We start from the raw sequence: 20,789 nt of genomic DNA, 5'->3' as shown, positions 1-20,789 counted from the left end.
CACACTCCTGAGAGCTGAGAGTTCTTTCGGCAGGGGGAGACCAAGCAGCCGCCCACTGCTCCGCTCAGGCCCACAGTGCACCCCCAGGGCGGGACTAGACACTGAGGTGTCATGGTTCACCCCTCGTTCCTGTCATTATGGGGTGGGGGCCGGGTCCCAAAGCCAATGTGAGGAGCCAGAGAAAGCAGAAATGACTCCAGGGAGCGGCTGCACTTGCACATGAGGCTGAGGGTGCGGCCTGGTGTGTCTCCCAGAGTGGGACAAGGAGACTATGGAGAGCAGCCCGCAGACACAGACCTGCCCACCTCCCTGTCCCCAGGAAGGTCCCCCTGTGTGCTACCTGGCAGCCTGAGACACAAAGCAAGTGTGTCCTGCTCTCCTGGGAAGCCACCAGGGACTGGCTGCCAGCAAGCTGAGCATGACGACGCTCTCTCCCAATTGCACAGAAGAGGCCCACGTCGCAGCCAGCATGCTGCCCCAGAGGGTTCCCAGGAGTCTCACCTCATGGTAGGGGTGGTCCTGGGCGTTGGGGGGGCCCTCTCCAGGCTCAGGTGGCTGTGGACGGGGCTGTGTGCTGGTGGGATGTCGGGACTCAGAGCGGGGTCATTGAGAGAGAAGAGTGAGACAGCCCTTTGCACTGCCGGGAGAGTTTCAGAGGGCAGATTAGAGGCGGAGAGGGGAGGCGCAGAGCTCCCGAAAACGCCTCCCTCCACCCCCACCCTGTCCCCACCGCTGCTGGCTCAACCCACCTGAGGGAAGAGTGGCAAAACCCACCCAGCTTCTGATTCAGCACTAGGGCCAGTCGCGCCACATTCCACAGACAGACAAGTTAACACATGGGCCCAAGGGGTGCCTGTCAGGATTGAACCTGGTCCTCCAGTGAGCAAAGCCATTCTCGGGCTACACCCAGCAGTGCTCAGGGCAGACCCCTGACTGCTCAAGGTTTATGATCCCTGGTGGTGCTGGGGGAACCGTATGAAGTCTGGAGATTAAACCAGGGTTAGGGTCAGTTCTGAGCAAGGCAAGTTAAGGCAAGCCTTAACACTGGACTATCTCTTTGGCCCTTTCTAGTCTTTCTTGTTTATTATTTAATTTATTTATTTTTGTCACACTCAGTAATGCTCAGGGATTACTCATTCCTTCCTGGCTCTGGGCTAAAAAATTACTCCTGATAGTGCCTGGGGGGCCATATGGAATGCTGAGGATCAAATCCTGGTAGGCTACGTGCAAGGTAAACCCTATGCACTGAACTATCACTCTAGCTCCATTTCTTGTTATTTTATTTTTTAAATTTCTTTTTATTTATTTAATTAAATAATTTATTTTGGGGGCAGGAGAAGTGGCACGGAGCGGTAAGGACAGACCACGGTTTGATCCCCCGGCATCCCATATGGTTCCCCAAGCCAGGAGCAAATTTTGAATGCATAGCCAGGAGTAACCCCTGAGCATTACCGGGTGTGGCCCAAAAAAACAAACAAAAATTTTATTTTGGTTTTTGGGCCACACTCAGTGGCGCTTAGGGGTTACTATTGGCTCTGCACTCAGAAGTCGCTCCTGGCAGACTCGGGGACCACATGGGATGCCAGAAATTGAACCCGGGTCTGTCCCGTCCCGGGTTGGCCATGTGCAAGGCAAATGCCTTACCGCTGTGCTATCAACTCCAGTCCCGTCTCTTGTCATTTTAAAAATGATAAATGATAAAAACCGGGGCTGCCACACTGCTGTGCACATTCCTGCCTGTCTCGCAGATGCCACATGTGACTTCTGGAAGCTGCATCAGCACTGTGGCCAGGAGTTTGTGAGCACCATTCAGGGTCAGGAGTATGTGAGCACTAAGGACAGGATCACAAGCCTAGTAAGCACGCGTGAGCAAGCATCCCTGTGCCTGTGTTCGAGCCCATGGCTGGAGAGAGCACAGTGAAAGGAGGCAGTTGGCCTGCGAAGTGCTGAGCCAGTTCAATGGCTGATGCCATGGGATCTCTGAGAACTGTGGGGTGATTTCCAAGCATAGAATTGGAAGTGACCCCAAAGCATTACCAAAACAAACAAACAAACAAACAAAAATAAGAACCCCTGGGCTGGGAGAAATAGCCTGGAGGTAAAGCGTCTGCCTTCCATGCAGAAGGGCGGTGGGTGGTTCAAATCCCGACATCCCATATGGTCCCTCATGCCTGCCAGGGGCGATTTCTGAGCATAGAGCCAGGTGTAACCCCTGAGTGCTGCTGTGTGACCCAAAAACAAACAAGCAAACAAACAAAATAAACAAGTGAGAGCCATAGAAGCACCAGAGTCCACTGTGAGCCCCTGTCCAGGCAACAACACAAAAGCAAAGTTGGAGTATAAAGAACCTTAGGGCCTTTTCCTTTTTTATTTTTTCTTTGGCCCCACTTGACATTGCTCAGGGGTTACTCCTGGCTCTGCACTCAGAAATTACTCCTAGCAGTGCTCAGGGAACCATGTGGGATGCCAAGGATTGAACCAGGGACAGTCTCATGCAATGCAAAAGCCCTACCCGCTGTGCTATCGCTCGGGACTTTCCTTCCTGTTTTATTTTATTTTTTTTTCTTTTGCTATACTTGGCAGTGCTTAGGGGTTACTCCTAGCTCTGTGCTCAGAAATCACTCCTGGTGGGCTTGAGGGACCATATGGGATACTGAGAATTAAACCTGGGTCAGCCACATGAAAGGCTAATGCCCTACCTTCCTTTTTTTTTTTTTTTTTTTTTTTGGTTTTTGGGCCACACCCGGTAACGCTCAGGGGTTACTCCTGGCTATGTGCTCAGAAGTTGCTCCTGGCTTGGGGGACCATATGGGACACCGGGGGATCGAACCGCGGTCCGTCCAAGGCTAGCGCAGGCAAGGCAGGCACCTTACCTTTAGCGCCACCACCCGGCCCCACCTTCCTTTTTTGGGGGGGGGGTTTGGGCCACACCCGTTTGACACCCAGGGGTTACTCCTGGCTATGTGCTCAGAAATCGCTCCTGGCTTGGGGGGATTGAACCGTCACGGTCCGTCCTACGCTAGCGCTTGCAAGGCAGACACCTTACCTCTAGCGCCACCTTCCCGGCCCCAATGCCCTACCTTCTATACTATTGCTCTATAGCTATGCTAGCTATAGCTATGCCATATTAAGGCCCCCTCCTTTTTTTTTTGGCCTTTCTAAACAACTTTTGTTTGAGTCACACAGAGCCCTCAGGCTTTATTCACTCCAGGATCTGCACTCAGGAATCACTCCTGGTAGACTTGGGGGACCATATGGTATATCAGGGGTTAAACCCAGGCTGGCTGTGTGAAAGGCAAGCACCCTCCTGCTGTCTTATCTCTCCAGCCCTGTCAAATACTTCAGGGTGGTGTCACTTCCAGATCCTGCAAATACCCTGCATCTGCTTCTGCTTACAATCATTTCCCCCCCCCCTTTTTTTTTAGCACTCAGTCAATTGTTGCTCTGGGATCCAACTTTTGATCATTTTCCCCCATCACCAAGTGGGATCATTCTACCAGGAAGCAGTATCATCTGGACCCTGGCTCAGTGGGGCAGGAAGTGAAGTGAAGTGGGGTGCTCACAGGCACCTGCGTTGGTTCCTAGATGCTTCTCAGGGGTCCTAGCCCTAGTGTTTGGCCAGGAGAGGGAGAGGAAACAGCTCAGGCCTGGGTACCTTCCCTGGAACCCCGGCTCAGGGGACAAAAGAAAATTAGTGTTTTTTTGCCCCCAGTAGCTTATCGCCCTCTGGGTAGTGAGAGAATGGGGGCACCTTCTGTTCTTCCTTCTGGTGTGACTCCAGGTGGGCCCTGCCATGATGGGGAACTTTCAGCTGTAGCCCTCCCACCCGCGGAGAGCTGGGAACAGAGTGACAGCTGGTCGGGCCCACGCCAGGAAGCTTCTCCGAAACCCCAGAGAAGTTCCTGTGGGGCGAACACACCCACACGGGGAGGCTGAAGCCGCCCAGCCCCAGGGAAGAGGAATTCCTGCCTGAGGAGGTGCTGCCTCGAGGCTGCTGGTCTGTGCAACCTCATCTGTTTCCTGGAACACAGGGATCAAAGCATCTCCCTGAGTGAAACCTGAGAGGAGCCTGAATCTGTGCTCATAGTACCCTAGTCAGAGGCACAGAGGTCCTGAGGTGGCTCTGTGGTGAGGGTTGCCCTGAGTCGGTAGGATCCTTGTCTAGGCAGGGTACAGAGACCTCGGGGTGAGGAAATGTCTCACTCTCGGAGACCAAGAGATTCAGCACTGGGGCTCTTTTATAAAGGGTGGAAGGTTGAGTTTTTTTCTCTTGGGCGACAGAGCCTGCTCACTGCTCTGGAAGCCTGGAGGTGAGAGGGAACTTCAGGACCTATGACCCCTACTGCCCAGAATGGAGAGAGGGCGGATCTCCTTCCCATGGCCTTCCCAAGGGCAGCTCACATCCCCCCACTCTGGGCAGCACTTGTAAGTATCCGGTCCGTGATGTCACTTTCCTGGTGGAAGTGACCCAGCAACCCTCTCAATACTGAGCCAGGCAGCTGGAGACGCTCAGAATAACCAGGTTTATGTGCAGTGTGGACACGCCCTGGCTGCCACTCCAACGGTCCAGGAACACGAATATAATGCGTTCAGCCTGGTTTGTCCTCTGTCTGTGCCCCCTGACTCCTGCAGATCACCTGTCAGAGTGCACAGGCTCAGATACTGTCTCAGTGCTCAGGGCAACACACATGCTGAGGAAGCACAAGGAGTTGGGCTTCCTCCTGGGCTTCCTGAGGGAGGATAAGCAGATCTATGGGCTAAAGACCGACCATAAGCCACAAAAGTATATGTCAGGGCCCGGAGAGATAGCACAGCGGTGTTTGCCTTGCAAGCAGGACCAAAGGTGGTTAGTTCAAATCCCAGTGTCCCATATGGTCCCCCGTGCCTGCCAGGAGCTATTTCTGAGCAGACAGCCAGGAGAACCTCTGAGCATCGCCCGGTGTGGCCCAAAAAACTAAAAAAAAAAAAAAAAAAAAAAAAAAAAAAAAAAGTATATGTCAGAGAGAACCCTGAGTTCTGTTTATAGATGAGAAGGGGAGCCACTCCCGGGGGACACGGAAGACAAGGCAGAGACTGGCTGCTGCTTATATTCTCTTTTCTTCTCTTCCAGAAAAAAAATAGCAGGTCCCCAAGTTTAGCCTGGTGTCATTCCCCAGTCTTTCCTGCAACTAGATGTGGCCTTGCTGGGGAGCAAAGACCCGGGGAAGTGTCTATAGGGGAGGGTATGTGTTCTTTCTCCTGCTCATCAGAGTTGGAAGTGAAGGCTGGAGCTGTAGCAGCCTCCCTATGATGGTGAGTCCCCTGGAAATGATAGGGCACAGTGGGGAGGTATCTGGTGCCTACTAGCTTGCGGAAGTACCAGCTCCAGACTGTCCATCCCAGGATTTTTTCTTTATAAAGTTTTGTGGATTATACCCAAAATGTTCAGGGGTTACTCTTAGCTTTGCAGTCAGGAATTACTCCTGGTGGTGTTGGGGGACCATCGGGGGTGACGGAAATTGAACCCACCTGGTCAGCTGCATGAAAGGCAAGTGCCCTACCCACAATACTCTCTCTCCAATCTGCATCCCAGGAATTTTTACCTGCAGAATGTCTTGTGTGTTTACGTCATCATTAATGTAGGTTTTTTGTCACTTACATTGAATTCTAATCTAATTACCATTTTTATGATGTGAGTTTTGAGCTGCAATAATCTAAGATATCATCTACTGAAGGTTGATGTGCTTGATGTGATTATTTTTTTTTTGGAGGGGAGGACACATCCAGAGGTACTCTAGGGCTTACTTCTGGCTCTGTGCTCAGGCAACTAAATATGGTACCAGGATTTGACTGGCATTGATTCTGTGTAAGGCAACCACCTAACCCCTTGAACTAACTCTTTGGTCCCCCTGCCCCATGGTGTTTCCCACAATCCACTGCAGCCCTTGGCCCTGGGAAACTCACCTCTGTTTTGATTTTGTTTGGCTTTGATTTTGGGCCACATCCAGCATTGCTGAGGGGCTACTGGCTCCGAGCTGGGGGACCAGGTGGTGCCAAGTAGGACATGTGGACCTCCCACATGCATAGTGTATATTCCCCAGCCGCTGGGCCTTCGCCCTGGCCCCTCCCTACTCTGCGGACAAGGTCATTCTCAAAGATAGCTCAGAGGTGACACTTGTACAGTGTCTTCCAGAAGTCTGAGTACTGCAGTGAACCCAGCCTGAGTCTAAAGCCAGAGTGCACCCACCACCTTCTCAAAGCTCCAAGGCCCTCCACTCCACAGATCCTTCGAGAACAGAGGGGCTGGGTAGAAGGCACCACCTACCTTCGTATGCCTTAGCCGCATTCACCAGGCTGGACCACTCGAGGCCAGCGGCTGTGTCTGGTAGTGGCATCATCCCAGGGTCCAGGCGCCGCAGCGGCCGGTCCCGACTGTCGGCCAGCGAGAGCTCTGAGGCAGAGATGGTGGCTGCGAGCCAGAGGGAGGAGGAAGAGAAGGTGGGGAAACAGAGAAGTGAACATGCTGTGCTTGTATAGTCCGTACAGCACCACGGCTCGCCTGGCAAGTCTGAAACGCTGGCAGGTGATAAATGCCAGGTGTCTACATGGGTACACTTTCCCGCAGGGTTCCCGGGGTGGCCTTGCTGAGACGATTGTGATCAAAGTTTGGATGGTGGGGAGGGTAGGAGCGGGGTGAGATGCTGAGTACAGGGTAGCACAGAAGTGTTTCAGGCAGGGGGGACCAACTGAGAAAAGAGGACCGTGGGGGAACAGACTGGCTGGCGTGGGGTCTGGGAGGGGTAGGAAGGATGTGGCCAGGGTCTGGGGGATGGAGGGTGCATATCGGAAGGCCCAGGAGAAGGGGTTTACACAGCATGTGGCAGGGTAAAGATGAGGTGGGTCCCGGATCTGCTCTGTAGGTGGATCCAGCAGTCATCCACAAGAATAGCTGAGTGTGTGACAGCGAGGGGTTAGGATGGTGGTCAGGGCCAACAGGATGGAGCAGGTGCTGAGTGACACCAGATCATGGTCACAAATTTCTGGGTATCCATAGGCTTGGGGCTGACCCCAGAAGCTGAGCATACTGGCTGCAAAGATGCAAGTAAAAACTGAGGCCAGGAACAAAGCTGGGAGAGTGTTTGCCTTTCACGAGACTGACCCAGGTTTGATACCTGGCATCTATTATGGTCTCCCAAGCAGTATCAGGAGTGACTCCTGAGCACCACTGGATGTGGCCCTCAAATATACAAACAAAAAAAGAGGCTGGAGGGTAAGGGGGTGACAGCACAGCAGGGAGGACAATTGCCTTGCATATGGCCAACCTCGTTCAATCCCTGGAACCCTATATGTACTCCCGACCCCTGCCAGGAGTGATCACTGAATCCCCCGGTGTCCCATATGGTCCCCCAAGCCAGGAGCAACTTCTGAGCACATAGCCAGGAGTAACCCCTGAGCGTTACCGGGTGTGGACCAAAAACAAAAAAAAACAAAAAAAACAAAACAAAAAAAAAAAAGGAGTGATCACTGAAAAGGAGTAAGCTTGGGTGTGGACCCAAAATAAAAGAACTGGGGCTGTCAGGTGTGGGCTGTGTGGTAAGCAGGAATGGCACAGCCTGGTCCAGGCAGGCATGTGGGACCGGGGAGCGAGTGCTGAGCCTCAGAGAGGGGCAGATTCTGGCTGTGGCCACATCTCATGTTCCAGGGGCTGGAGAGATAGCACAGTGGGTAGAACGCTTGAATTGCATGTGGTCAACCTGAGTTTGATCCTTGGCATCCTATATGGTCCCCCGAGCCTACCAGGTATGATTTCTTAGCACAGAGTAACTCCTTGAGCAATTCAGAGTATGGTAAAAAAAAAAAATCACACATACACACAAAAAAAATCAAACAAAACAAAAACATATCCCATAGTCTGGAGCTGATCAGGAGGTCAGCTCCTGATCCTCAGGGAGGAAGCAGAGGGCAGTAGCAAGGTCACTTGCTGGGTGGAAAGATGTCAGGTAATGGCAGAAGAGCTGGAGGACAGGAATTGGGGTAACCGTTGGGCTCAAGTTCCTATGCACCCGACTTCCCTCCCTGGTCCAGCTACCCTCACCCAGGGGGTTCCAGGCTCACATTTCTTTTCTGGGAAGCCATTGCCAGTAGCAGGGCTGGTGGTGGGGCCCCCAGGCGTGTGAGGGTGCTGGCGGCGCGCGGGCAGTGTGCTGGCGGGGAAGGCGCAGGTGCTGCTGAAGAGCACGTCGCTGGGCAGGCCGGGCTCGGGGCCGATGGCGAAGCTGGGCTCACGGCGCCCGCTGCACAAGCTCTCATCTGACAGTGTCCGCTGCAGGCCCTTCTGCGGCGACTGTGGTGGGAATGGGGTGTCACGTGGGGTGCAGGGTGTGGGGCACAGCCCACTGTCAGAGGCCTCTTCCTTCCCCGGACCTCTGTGCTTATGGCTCACCCATGCTCATTTCTTTTTTTTTTTGGTTTTTCGGGCCACACCCATTTGATGCTCAGGGGTTATTCCTGGCTACGTGTTCAGAAATTGTTGCCCCTGGCTTGGGGGGACCATATGGGACGCCGGGGGATCGAACCATGGTCCGTCCTACGCTAGCGCTTGCAAGGCAGACACCTTACCTCTAGCGCCACCTCACCGGCCCCACCCATGCTCATTTCTATCCCGTGCAAAGCCCCCCAAGTTCTGGATGGCCAATCCCCCTTTCTGCTCTGAGTGAGCTTCTGGAAGGTGGGGTGATCTGGCCTGGTAGTCAAGTGGTGGAGCTAACGGGTCTGAGCACCCTCTTCCTGCTAAAGCTACAGTGGCTGGGTGGGTTCCCACAAGAGCACGGGACAAGCCTGCTGGCAGCTACCCCCATTTTGGTCCCCAACCCCCAACCTAACATCTCCTGGGGTCCTCCCTCTGCTCTTGGTCTGGGCAGATGGTGGGGGGCACTTTCCTTGCTTGAGAAGGGCACAGAGCTGGGGGTTTTGATGAGAGGCCTCTTAGGTCCTAGGAGAACATTTTTTTTTTTGGGGGGGGGTTTCAAGTGCCCTTGTGCCTAAGCTGCTCATTCATCCCCTGATGAGCTGGACACCATGAGTCCCCCTGAGGCCACCCCTGGCCCTGATTGCTGGAGGAGGGGTGGCCGCATGTACCCCACCTCTCGCTCCTGCTCGGGCGCCAGGTTGTCCATGATGATGAGCTTCTTCAGGTCGTCCTCAATGGTGGACTTGTAGTTCTTCCTTGGGGAGCGCAGGTCTCGGAGTGATGCCCTCAACCGTGGCTGCCCGAAGACATTCTTGGTGCTGGTGTCCACCTGCCTGGAACAGGGGTCAGGATCAGAGAGGTGGAAGCATGAGATGCTTCTCGAAGCTGCTCTCTCTGCTCCCTCCCTGGAGAAAGTGTCCGAGGCCCCTCTTGACCCCCAGAGGGAGCTGTGTAGTGCAGCACTTGTGCTGGGCACTGGGACCTTGGGGGACAAACACCAGGAAGGAAGGGCGAGAGGCTTATCAGAGGGAAATTCGAACAGGCGCATTCCAGGAGCTGGGAGGGCCCCCCCCCTCCCATTCTGGAGGCCTCCCTGAGAATCTGGGTCACTGCAACTGCTGCTGTCCTCTTCAGTTCTCCCAAAGCTGACCTCCACTACATTCAAGAAGGCTCTGTCGTCTGAAGCCAGGCAGGGTAGTGCCCTTCCCCCATCTCTGAGCCAGCATAGTGCAGTGGGGCTGGGGACCCTGACTGAGAGCAGAGGTGTGGGAGACAAGAGCCCTGTTGTGTCAGACTGAGCAGCACCTGAAGCTGTGTTCCCCGCCCTATCCCTGTGTTCTCCGGTGCTCAGCCATTCTCCAAGTCTAGCTGCAGTGCCAGGTTACCAAGTGTGGCATTGGATCATTGCAACAATAACAACAACAACAACAATAACAACAACAACAAAAGGGACTGATGTAATAGCACAGAGGAAGGGCGTTTACCTTGATTGTGGCCAACATGGGTTTGATCTCCAGCATCCCATATGATCCCCTGATGACGGTCAGGTGTGACCCCAAAACTAAACAGCAACATCCCCAAACAAAATCCCCCAACAACAATGGAAAGGGAAGAAAAAGCAGCTGACACCTGAGTGTGTCTGCTTAATGTCAGCTGGGACTCCTCCCTCAATGCCAACCACCCCTATGTGGCCATTTCCGCTCCAACCAAATGGAAGAAACAATAAACCAGGAGCAGCTCGCAGGCAGGGAGAACAACTCACAGAAAAGAAACTGTTTAGAGAACAGCTCTAGCAGATGATAAAAAAACAAGTCTGGGGGAAACTGCACCTCTAGTACTGAAGGGGTGACCAGGAGCCAACGAGCAGTGACCCACCCTAACAACCTGTAGTGCAGGCACTCTGGGAGCACAAGCACAGGACAGGACATGCTGAGACACAGCAGTTGATAGAAATGCTTCCCAGTAGCTTTGTTCTGTTTGTTTTTGGGCCACACCCAGTGGTGCTCAGTGCTTGTTCCTGGCCCTGTGCCCAGGCTCAGGAATCACTCCTGGTGGGGCTCAGGGAATGCTAGGGATTAAACCCAGGTCAGCTGCATGCAAGGCAAGCGCCCTATCTGCCATATAATCGCTAAACCCTATTTTGTTTCAAGTTTTATTTGCTTCAGAAGTTGACTCAACTTTTTTTTTTTTTTTTTTTTGGTTTTTGGGCCACACCCATTTGACGCTCAGGGGTTACTCCTGGCTATGTGCTCAGAAATCGCCCCTGGCTTGGGGGGACCATATGGGACACCGGGGGATCGAACAGAGGTCAGTCCTACGCTAGTGCTTGCAAGGCAGACATCTTACCTCTAGTGCCACCTTCCCAGCCCCTTGACTCAACTCAATTCAATTTGCTGCATTCTTAGAAACCTCATCGAGGGCCTGGAGAGATAGCACAGCGGCATTTGCCTTGCAAGCAGCCAATCCAGGACCAAAGGTGGTTGGTTCGAATCCCAGTGTCCCATATGGTCCCCCGTGCTTGCCAGGAGCTATTTCTGAGCAAAACAGCCAGGAGTAACCCCTGGGCACTGCCGGGTGTGACCCAAAAACCAAAAAAAAAAAAAAGAAACCTCATCGAAATTCTCTATGAGGAGAATTTGATCCCTGATCCCCCAGGAGTGATCCCTGAGCAGAGAAGAACAGCCAGGTATGCCACCAAAACAAAACAAACAAAAAAAGAAGTAATTAGAAGTTGCTGTTTTGGGGCCTGGAGAGATAGCACAGCGGCGTTTGCCTTGCAAGCAGCCGATCCAGGACCAAAGGTGGTTGGTTCGAATCCCGGTGTCCCATATGGTCCCCCCGGAGCTATTTCTGAGCAGACAGCCAGGAGTAACCCCTGAGCACCACCGGGTGTGGCCCCCCCCAAAAAAAAAACCAAAAAAAAAATTGCTGTTTTGGGGCCCGAGAGATAGCATGGAGGTAGGGTTTTTTTTTTTGGCCTTGCATGCAAAAGGATGGCGGTTTAAATCCCGGCGTCCCATATGGTTCCCCGAGCCTGCCAGGAGCGATTTCTGAGCATAGAGCCAGGAGGAACCCCTGAGTGCTGCCGAGTGTGACCCAAAAAAACAAAAAACAAAAAAGTTGCTGTTTTATATTATGACTGCTTTTTTTGTTTTTAAATTTTTGGGCCACACAAGAATTACTCCTGGTGGTGCTCAGGGGAACATATGGAATGAAAGGGACTGAATTGGGTTGGCTGTCTGCAAAGCAAGTGCCCTACCAGCTGTAATATCATTCTGGCTCCTGCTTTTTACTTTGAGGGAGGGGTGGCACACCTGGCAATGCTCAGGGCTGATTCCTGGCTCTCTACACTCAGGAATAACCTCTGGCAAACTCTGGTGATCATATAAGATACTGGGGATCAAACTTGGGTCAGCTGCAAGTGCTTTACTGGCTGTACTATCACTCTGACGATAGATTAGGTTTATATCTAGATCTAATTTTTTTTTTTTTTGGGTCACACCCGGCAGTGCTCAGGGTTACTCCTGGCTCCATACTCAGAAATCACTCTTGGCAGGCTTGGGGGACATATGGGATGTCAGGATTCAAACCAATGTCTTTCTGCACATGAAAGGCAAACGCCTTATCTCCATGCTATCTCTCCGCCCCGATCTAATGATCTAATGATTTTTTAAGTTGAAGGCCCTTGACCACTGTAGCTCTTCAGTTTTTGCTTATACACAATTCATTCTTTAAAATTAAGCTGTGTAGGAATAAAATTTGAAACAGGTTTATGTATTATTTTTTGTTTTATTTTGGGGTCACACCTGGCAATGCTCAGGGTTACTTCTGGCTCTGAACACTAGACTCAGGAATTACATCTGTTGGTACTTGGGGGAATATAATGTGTATAATGGGGATAGAGGGTCTGAACCTGGGTCAGCCACATGCAAGGCAAGCGACTTACCTGCTGTACTATTTCTCTAACCCCACCCCCGAAACATGGGTTAATAAAATGCCAAGTTAAAAAAAAGGAGAAGGAGTAAAACAAAGTTACATAGAAAGAACAAGGTATGGGCTGAAGAGATAGGATTTAGGGTATTGTATTATTTGCCTTGTAAGCAGCGGGCCTGGGTTTGATCCCCAGCAAACCCATATGGTCCTCCAAGCCCTATCAGGAGTTAGAAATAAGTCCTGGGGCCGGAGAGATAGCATGGAGGTAAGGCATTTGCCTTTCATGCAGAGGGACGGTAGTTCGAATCCTGGCTTCCCATATGGTCCCCTGTGCCTGCCAGGTGCGATTTCTGAGCATAGAGCATAGAGCCAGGAGGAACCCCTTAGTACTGCCGGGTGTGACCCCCCCCCCAAAAAAAGAAATAAGTCCTGACTGAGCGTATCTGGTTCTATTTATTCAAGGTCTATTCTATTTAACATACTAATGCAGGTGATGCAATTTGGACTAATTATGCCACATTCAAATGTGAGCCACTGGTGGTACACACTCATGTCAGCATGTCAATCTGTGTTCATTTGCTAGTTGTTCTCAGATACTATAGAATGTATATATATATATTGTGTGTGTGGGGGCAGTGAGAAGCCGATGGCATAGCAGAAACCAAACCTCCCCAGCCCCCAAACTCCGGCTGAATCCTGCCATCGAGTGACTGCAGATATAAAGTATGAGGAAAGCCACTTTGGGAAGTCCGTTCCTTTGGATTTGCTTTTCTCTGTGTCCTGCAATTTTCCAATCTATTTCCTCAATTGCCAACGGCAGCCATACATTTTAAGCAGCAGGAATTTCAAGCTTGGAATAAAACCAAGCAGGAGAGCACTCAAGAGGCGGAGCCGGCACGAATGACACACGGCTTCCCCGAGCTCTGGCACCGTCATGGCACCGCCTCACAGGCAGCACCTGCCAGGGGCACAGCCACTGGGGATCCTTTGAACCACAAGTGCACCCCCCAGGCGCGCGTTCGTGTGTGTGTGTGTGTGTGTGTGTGTGTGTGTGTGTGTGTGTGTGCACGCGCACAAGAGAGAGATTCCCACTCATCATCCCAGCAGCCACCAGCACAAAGGAAAGGGAAGGAGGGAAATAAAATTTAAAAAAGCCACAAACCAACAAACCAAACAAACCCAAACAGGCTAGGCTTTGGCTCAGCTGTAGTGACGAGACAGCCTGCCTGTGGGGCCCAGAGTTCAATCCGCAGTACTGAAAGTAAACCAAGAAACAAATGAAGAAAAGGCCCCAAAGGAAGCTCCTTTGCCCAGGGGTCTGAGTGGTGGCATCAGCCAACATCTCAGTCCATGATGCTCAACTTGCATTCTGTCGTGCTGCAGTTTCTTTTAAGAGGGGGCCCATGAGTGCTCCAGGCTTATTCCTGGCTCTATGCCCAGAAGTGAGCCCTGGCAATGCTTGGAGACCATTTGTGATGCCAGAGATCAGACCAGGCTCATCCATGTGCCAAGGCCAGTGCCTTACCCCCATACTATCTCTATACTGTATTAATAAACAAGTTTCATTACAAGAAAAAAAAAGGCAAAGAAAAATGAAAGGGCAGAAAATGCCAAGAAGGGCCAACAGTCAGGACCCAGACAACAGCCACTTCCTTTCCCGCTGCAGAAGGGCCAGAAGTGGCAGCAACCGTGGCCAGAGCTTGGCTGGGCCCAATCCCAGCCGACACGTGTTCGGCCTCCAACTGGGGCGGCTCCCTCTGGGACTGGCTAATTAAGACCATTAGCATGGCTGCTGGCCTGCCCAAGCTGGGGGTGCTGCCAATGTGGCTGGCAAGGATGCAGCCAGGTCTGTACTGAAGGCGGCTGCGGGCTTTCCTGGAAGGACAGCTGGGAGAGGCACAGGAGCGGGTCACATGGTCCTTTCTGCTGTGGTGGCTACAGCTGGATCCAGGCCAGGGTCACCCACTGGAAGTCAGAGCTTGCTGACTCATGCCATGCCACATGGGGGCCTGGCCACACACCCCACCTCTGGCTGCAGGCTCCCATCTTTCCCCTTCTCAGGCTAAGGAAATGCAGCACACACTGAGCAGGACTCCCAGTCTATGTGCCCGGTGCCCTGAGCACCTGAGACTTGCTGAGAGTAGAGTCCTGGGAAAGGCGGTCCCTGATTGCCCCTCAAGAGGCTGTGGGGCAGATTCTCCTGTCACCCTGGCCCCTCAGAGGCTCTGACTTCTGATAGCGGCCATGGGGATGGGAACTTGGGCCTGATTTGATGCTGCTCTGGCACCCGCAGCTAAGCTCACATGTTCGTCCTTCCTTTTTTTGTTTTGTTTTGTTTTTGTTTTGGGGTCACACCTGGCTGTGCTCAGGGGTTACTCCTGGCTCTATGCTCAGAAATCGCTCCTGGCAGGCTCAGGGGACCATATGGGATGCTGGGATTCGACTGACCTTCTGCATGCAAGGCAAACGCCTTACCTCCATGCTATCTCTCCGGCCTCCTCGTCCTTCCTTTTTTGCGGGGAAACAGGGTTAGAATTCAAGGTCTCCTTCGTGCTTGTGAGGCACCAGACTTCCCACCCACCCCTCTCCCGTTATTCCCCTTAGAGCATGCACAGGTTCCCTTGGCTGCCTTCTCTCCAAGTCTGGGGCAAAGGGATGGAGCTAGAAGGGGACCTAAACAGTGTCCCTGATGACAAGCCCATGCAGTCTGTCAGCTCATTCCACACTCCTAGGGAAGGGGTCTCTGTGGAAACTTCTGGAAGGGCCAGCCACAAGGTCACCAGTGGCAAGGGAGGGGCCAGTCTTGGGAAACACATACCGAGGAGGCTGAAAATGGCTTTCAGTCATCCTGGAAACCACCGTGCAATGGCTTCACCAACTGTCACATGTCACACTGAAGGAAGGACAGTCCACTGGTTTAACATTTTGTTTTTGGCCACACCCATTGACGCTCAGGGGTTACTCCTGGCTATGCACTCAGAAATTGCTCCTGGCTTGGGGGGAACATATGGGACACTAGGGGATCGAACCACAGTCTGTCCTAGATTTGCGCTGGCAAGGCAGACACCTTACCTCTAGTGCCACCGCTCTGGCCCCTAGTTTAATATGTTGATGCTGGCACTGCAACTTGTATTAATTAGGCGCCAGAGTTATAATACATTGGGTTGGGCACTTGCCTTGTGCATGGTTTATCCTGATTTGATCCCTGGCATCCCAGGTAGTACAGCGGAGCATTGCCAGGACTGATCCTGAGTGCAGAGTCAAGACTCAGCCCTGAGCAGTACTGGTGTGACCCAAATTTTATTTTTTTTTAATTTTTATTTATTTATTACTGTTTGGGCCACACCCTGTGACCTTCAGAGGTTACTCCTAGCTATGCGCTCAGAAATCGCTCCTGGTTTGGGGGACCTGGCCCAAATTTAAAAAAAGGAAAAAATCTGGGGCCAGAAAGATAGCACAGTGTGGAGGACCTTTGCCTTGCAAGCAGCTGATCCAGGACAGATGGTGGTTCAAATCCCGGCATCCCATATGATCCTCCAGCCTGCCAGGGGTGATTTCTGAGAACAGAGTCAGGAGTAGCCTAGCCCCTAAGTGTTGCCCCAAAACAAAAACAGAAACAAAAAAAAAAAAAAAAAGGAAAAAATCTGGGGCTGGAGCAATAGCACAACAGGTAGGACATGTGGCTGACCCAGGTTTGATCCCCAGCATTCCCTATGGATGGTCCCCGAGCTTACCAGGAGAAATCTTTGAGTGTAGATCAGCAGGAGTCCCTGAGCACTGCTGGATGTGGCCAAAAATCAAAAGAAAAGAAAAAAAATCTATCTGTAGGTCTCGGGGGTAAGCTCGGCAGCTGTGGGCTGCTGTGAACAAGTATAAAGTCAACAATTCTGGGAATCCCTGGTGCCTCCATGCACCAAAGAGAGATCTGGTAGCTCTGCCATCAGTGCTCTTGGGTGACACAAGTGTTTTCTAGCAGCACTGCAAGCACAGATGTGAGCTGTGGGTGGGCCCAGTCAGCACCACGACTAGACCTTATGCCTCAGTTCTAGAGGTACAGCAGGCGGGGAGCTTGCCTTGCACACACTGGACCTGGGTTTAATCCCTAGAACCCCACAGGTTTCTCCAAGCCTACCAGGAATGATCCCTGAGTGCTGAGCTAGGAGTAAGTTTTGTACACAGTGGCTCTAAAACAAAAGTGATACCAAAACAAAAAACAAAATTAACTCCCTTGACTATAAGCAACACATACCCCAGAGGGCACCAAGGAAGAGGGAAGAAAAGAGGGACAGGGAAGAATAAAAACGAACACAAAGAGAAGGGGAACATTTCATTCATAAATTAATAAATATCACAGTAAACTTTCAAGCTGTCATGTTCTCCAATACTGTAGGCAGCAAGGAGCTCATAGGTAGTTTTTTTCCTTTCCTTCTCACCTAGTGGTGCTCAGGGTATGTTTTTATTGGTACTGGGAAGACACTGGGGATTGAACCCAGAACTCCAGCATGCAAAGCAAGGCGGGGCCATTGTCCAGGCTCCACTTCACACTTACACCAAGTGTGCATGTGTAGAGGTAACAAGGGCCCCTGGATTGTGTCTCTTCTCTGCACCTACTATGCCTTGACTCACAGGCTTAGCTTCACCATAACTCTTAGCCTAGTGGGTGTGACAAAATGTGAGTGGCTGGGGTGGGCGCTGGAGTAGAAAAAAGTAGGTGAGGGGCTGGAGCAATGGCACAGCGGTAGAGTGTTCGCCTTGTACGAGGCTGACTCAGGATGGACCTGGGTTCGATTCCCAGCGTCTCATATGGTCTCCTAAGCCAGAAGTGATTTCTGAGCACATAGCCAGGAGTAACCCCTGAGCGTCACTGGGTGTGCCCCCCTCCAAAAAGAAAAAGTGGTGGATAAGTGAGAGGACTGGAGAGCTTCTCAGAGAATGGGCGGTGTTAAGCACCTTGGGGGTCCTTGAACTCAGAGACCAGAAAGGGGATAGGGGCCAGGATAGGGCCTGGTGTAAGAGGCGTGACATGTGTGCTTAGTACCTTTGGTTGATATCAGCTTCACTTCCTTTTCTACCCCATCAACTCCAACCCATCACCCTCTGAGCATCTCCCTGGGAGGCACAGCTCTTGCTGGCACTCCTGCTCACAGGCCCTCTTGCGTGTCATGAGCACCCACTTTATTTCTTTCTTTCTTTATTTTTTTTTATTTTTTTTGGTTTTTGGGCCACACCCTGTGACGCTCAGGGGTTACTCCTGGCTATGCGCTCAGAAGTTGCTCCTGGCTTCTTGGGGGACCATATGGAACACCGGGGGATCGAACTGCGGTCCGTCCTAGGCTAGCGCAGGCAAGGCAGGCACCTTACCTCCAGCGCCACCGCCCGGCCCCTTATTTCTTTATTTTTAATATTTTTAGTTTCTGGGTCACACCAAGCAATGCTTAGGGGTTACTTCTGGCTCTACAGCTCAGAAAGGAATTACTTCTGGCAGTGTTCAGGGGACCATATGGGATACTGGGGATCGATTCCAGATTGGCCACATGCAAGACAAAGGCTGTTCTAGCACTCTGGCCCCAGCACCTACACAAGGTCACATCCCCCCACTTCCTCAGGGTAGATGCCACAGCCCTGCCACATGGCTTCTGAGGCTACTGCAATCTGCCAACCCTCTGATGTCACTGTTCCCACCAACCAGAACAATCTTCATCTAGATCCTACATTCCCCCATCTGGTCTCCTGCCCTCTTCTCTCCTTAACTGGAAACTCAGCTCCCCAACAGTGGGGAGTTCTGTCCGTCTCTCTGCACTGTGCCCCAGTGGACAAGCATGCACTCACACAGGAGCCAGGAACCTCCAGCTCCCATGCCCCACAGAAGCCAGGATGCTTCACGAGATGCCCTGGTACTTACTTCTTTGGGTCCGTGAAGGGAAGTGTTGGGTCTGTGAAGGGGAGCGGCCGTGGCGGGGGCTCGTCCGTTCTCTTCCACCCCGTCGGGTGCTTATTGCGCACGGGCTGCTTGGAGAAGAAGGACTTGGGCACAGAGGCAGAGAGCGGGAAGGGGCCCGGCTGGGTCAGCTGAGAGGGCCGCGGGGTCTCTGAGTTGGTTGTCTTGTAAACCTGAGCAGGGTAGGCGGCCCTTGAGCTCATATCACTGCAAAGGGAAATCAAAGAAATGAGCCATCAAGTTCCAGCTGCTTTTTACAAAAGCACCCTGTTTCCATGCACTCCTGGGAATTGTGAAACACTCGCTCATGAGACACACCAATGTGTACTGGGGGCGAAGGCTCCAATCCCCAAGGAGAAGAGGTCACAGTTGCACATTGGGTGCCTCTTACAACTCTACTGGTCACCAGAGAACAAGTGTGGGGAGAATGGCCGGCCTTGGGTCCATCATGGAAAGTTCTTGGTCTTTCACCATCACTGGGGGCAGCCCTGGATTCCTCTGAGCAATGCAGGGGTGCTCTGGGGAATCCCAGGCCCTGCAGGGTCCTCACATTGTACCACACATCTGGTGGCTACAGAAATATGGGGAGAGGTCCCAGGACCTCCTGAGTGTGATTTGGAAGGTCCCCAGAAAAGGCCACCCCCAACCCCTACCCAACAGGCCCAGACTGGGCACAACTACCAGACTGAAGGAGGTGTTTCTAAAAGAAACTGTTGTTTATGGTTTGTTCTTTCCTTTCCTTTATTTTTTTTTTTTTTTGGTTTTGGGGCAACACTTAGCGGTGCTCAGGAGTAACCCTGAGCACCACCAGGTGTGGCTCCAAAACCAAAAGTAAAAGTACCTCACAGCTCAAGTGCTAGATTCTTGTACAATCAAAAGCTGCAATGAACCTAAAGCTCTCAACCAGGCCTAACGGCTTACCCACGAGGCATATCAACTTTCAAAACATTTAATAAAATTCTGATTCCGTTTCAAGCAAGAGGTATTTAATGAGACAATGAATGCCCTTCAGAGTATAAGCAGCAAGTCCCTTTTGAGGTTAATTTTCCCAGTACTGGGTTTGTTTGTGTGCTTTGACAAAGGCCAAATGAGGAGGGGGTCAAATTCCCTCTCCACAAACACAAGGCAAAAGAGACCACATTGGCACTGTGGCAACTGAGCAGAGTGTGGGCTGCAAATTATCGACCAAAGGGCCAAGATTCCATGAGGCGGTTGCACTTCCTGAGGAGAGCAGAGGCATGTTACTTAGGGGCTCTCCTCTCCTGCTGCCCAGCTAGGTGGACCAGGATGCATGGCTGCAACAGAGGCTTGGGTCACAAACACAGTACGTCTCAGAAGGGGAAGTAGGAAAGGGGCGGATAAAGCTCAAAGAGACGAATGGTGAGAGCAGTGGTAAGGCTCCTGCCTTGCGTGCGACTGATTTAGGTCTTTTCCCTAGACAAAACTATCTAAATTTGATGGGTATCATTCATCAAAGACATTGAATAAGCCCAGCAAACCCCAGGAAGGATAAACATAAATGATTTATGCCTAGAAAAATGGCTGAAAGCCATATACTTAAGTATTTTATCAAAATTTCACACCCAGTGGGGTATCAGTACCACTAACTATTGCAAGAAAACAGTTAAGGGCTGAAGTGAAAGGATACTGAGGAGGGCACTTGCCTTACAAGTGGCTGATTTGGGTTTGATCCCCAGAATCCCATATGTTTCTCTGAGCACTGAACCAGGAGTACAAAAAAAAAAAAAAAAAAGAAAACAACAACAACAAAGACATCATGGTTAAGCAAGGATTTGTAGATTCAGTAAACTGACCTGTCATCAAACAAAGATAGTTCCTGCTAACCAATGATGAGAGAAGTCTCTGTGGTCATATCCAACTCACAAAACCAAGAGTAAAATCTTAAGCTGGAAGGAAATGACTTTCGGGGATGAATTCATGTGGGAAAAGAGGGGTTCTAGGCAGTCAGGGGTGTGGGTCACAGGGCAAGATCCCCACAGACTCACATGATCTCATTCTACCTCTAACTTTCCATGAGATGCACGACTGTGCACTGTCGGGTTTACAACACATGAGGAGACAGAGATGAGATAAAAATAACACAAAGGGGCAGGAAAACACTGTTATACTTGGAAAAAGTTTCCATCTTTTAAGGGACTAAAACTAGCATTAATGTAAGTTCTACTGATATGATATATAATATAAAATATAGTAAAAAAAATCGAAATGAATCAGAGGCAACTGAAGACTATGAATATGGTGTGTAAAAGGGGTGCTTGGAGCCCACCAACTGGAAGCCATGCAGGCCTGAGTTCCTAGTTCCAACCCTCCCACCCACCTGGGCCACATGTGTCCTTTCCTTCGAGACAAAGCAGCAGACAGACAAACAAGGTCAGAACCCAGATTTTCCAGGGCTATAAAGCAACCTCACTACCTAGAATTATGGTTATAAAGGGCACAGTTTTATGT

General features: G+C 51.4%; 1 protein-coding gene across 1 annotated transcript in view; it reads right to left on the bottom strand.

Annotated features, from left to right (window-relative positions):
* SIPA1L3 (signal induced proliferation associated 1 like 3) overlaps window positions 1-20,789 on the bottom strand; it is a 141,709-nt gene that overhangs the window by 2,829 nt on the left and 118,091 nt on the right. Inside the window, exons 15-19 of the mRNA XM_049786559.1 lie at window positions 18,285-18,527; window positions 9,123-9,282; window positions 8,095-8,323; window positions 6,305-6,448; window positions 502-637 (exon numbers count right to left, since the gene is read on the bottom strand). Coding sequence (XP_049642516.1) covers window positions 502-637; window positions 6,305-6,448; window positions 8,095-8,323; window positions 9,123-9,282; window positions 18,285-18,527 — 912 coding nt within the window. The remainder of the gene's footprint in view (window positions 1-501; window positions 638-6,304; window positions 6,449-8,094; window positions 8,324-9,122; window positions 9,283-18,284; window positions 18,528-20,789) is intronic.

This window comes from Suncus etruscus, chromosome 14, assembly GCF_024139225.1.
Source record: "Suncus etruscus isolate mSunEtr1 chromosome 14, mSunEtr1.pri.cur, whole genome shotgun sequence".
Lineage (NCBI taxonomy): Eukaryota > Metazoa > Chordata > Mammalia > Eulipotyphla > Soricidae > Suncus > Suncus etruscus.
This window is presented reverse-complemented; position numbering and strand designations above follow the sequence as displayed.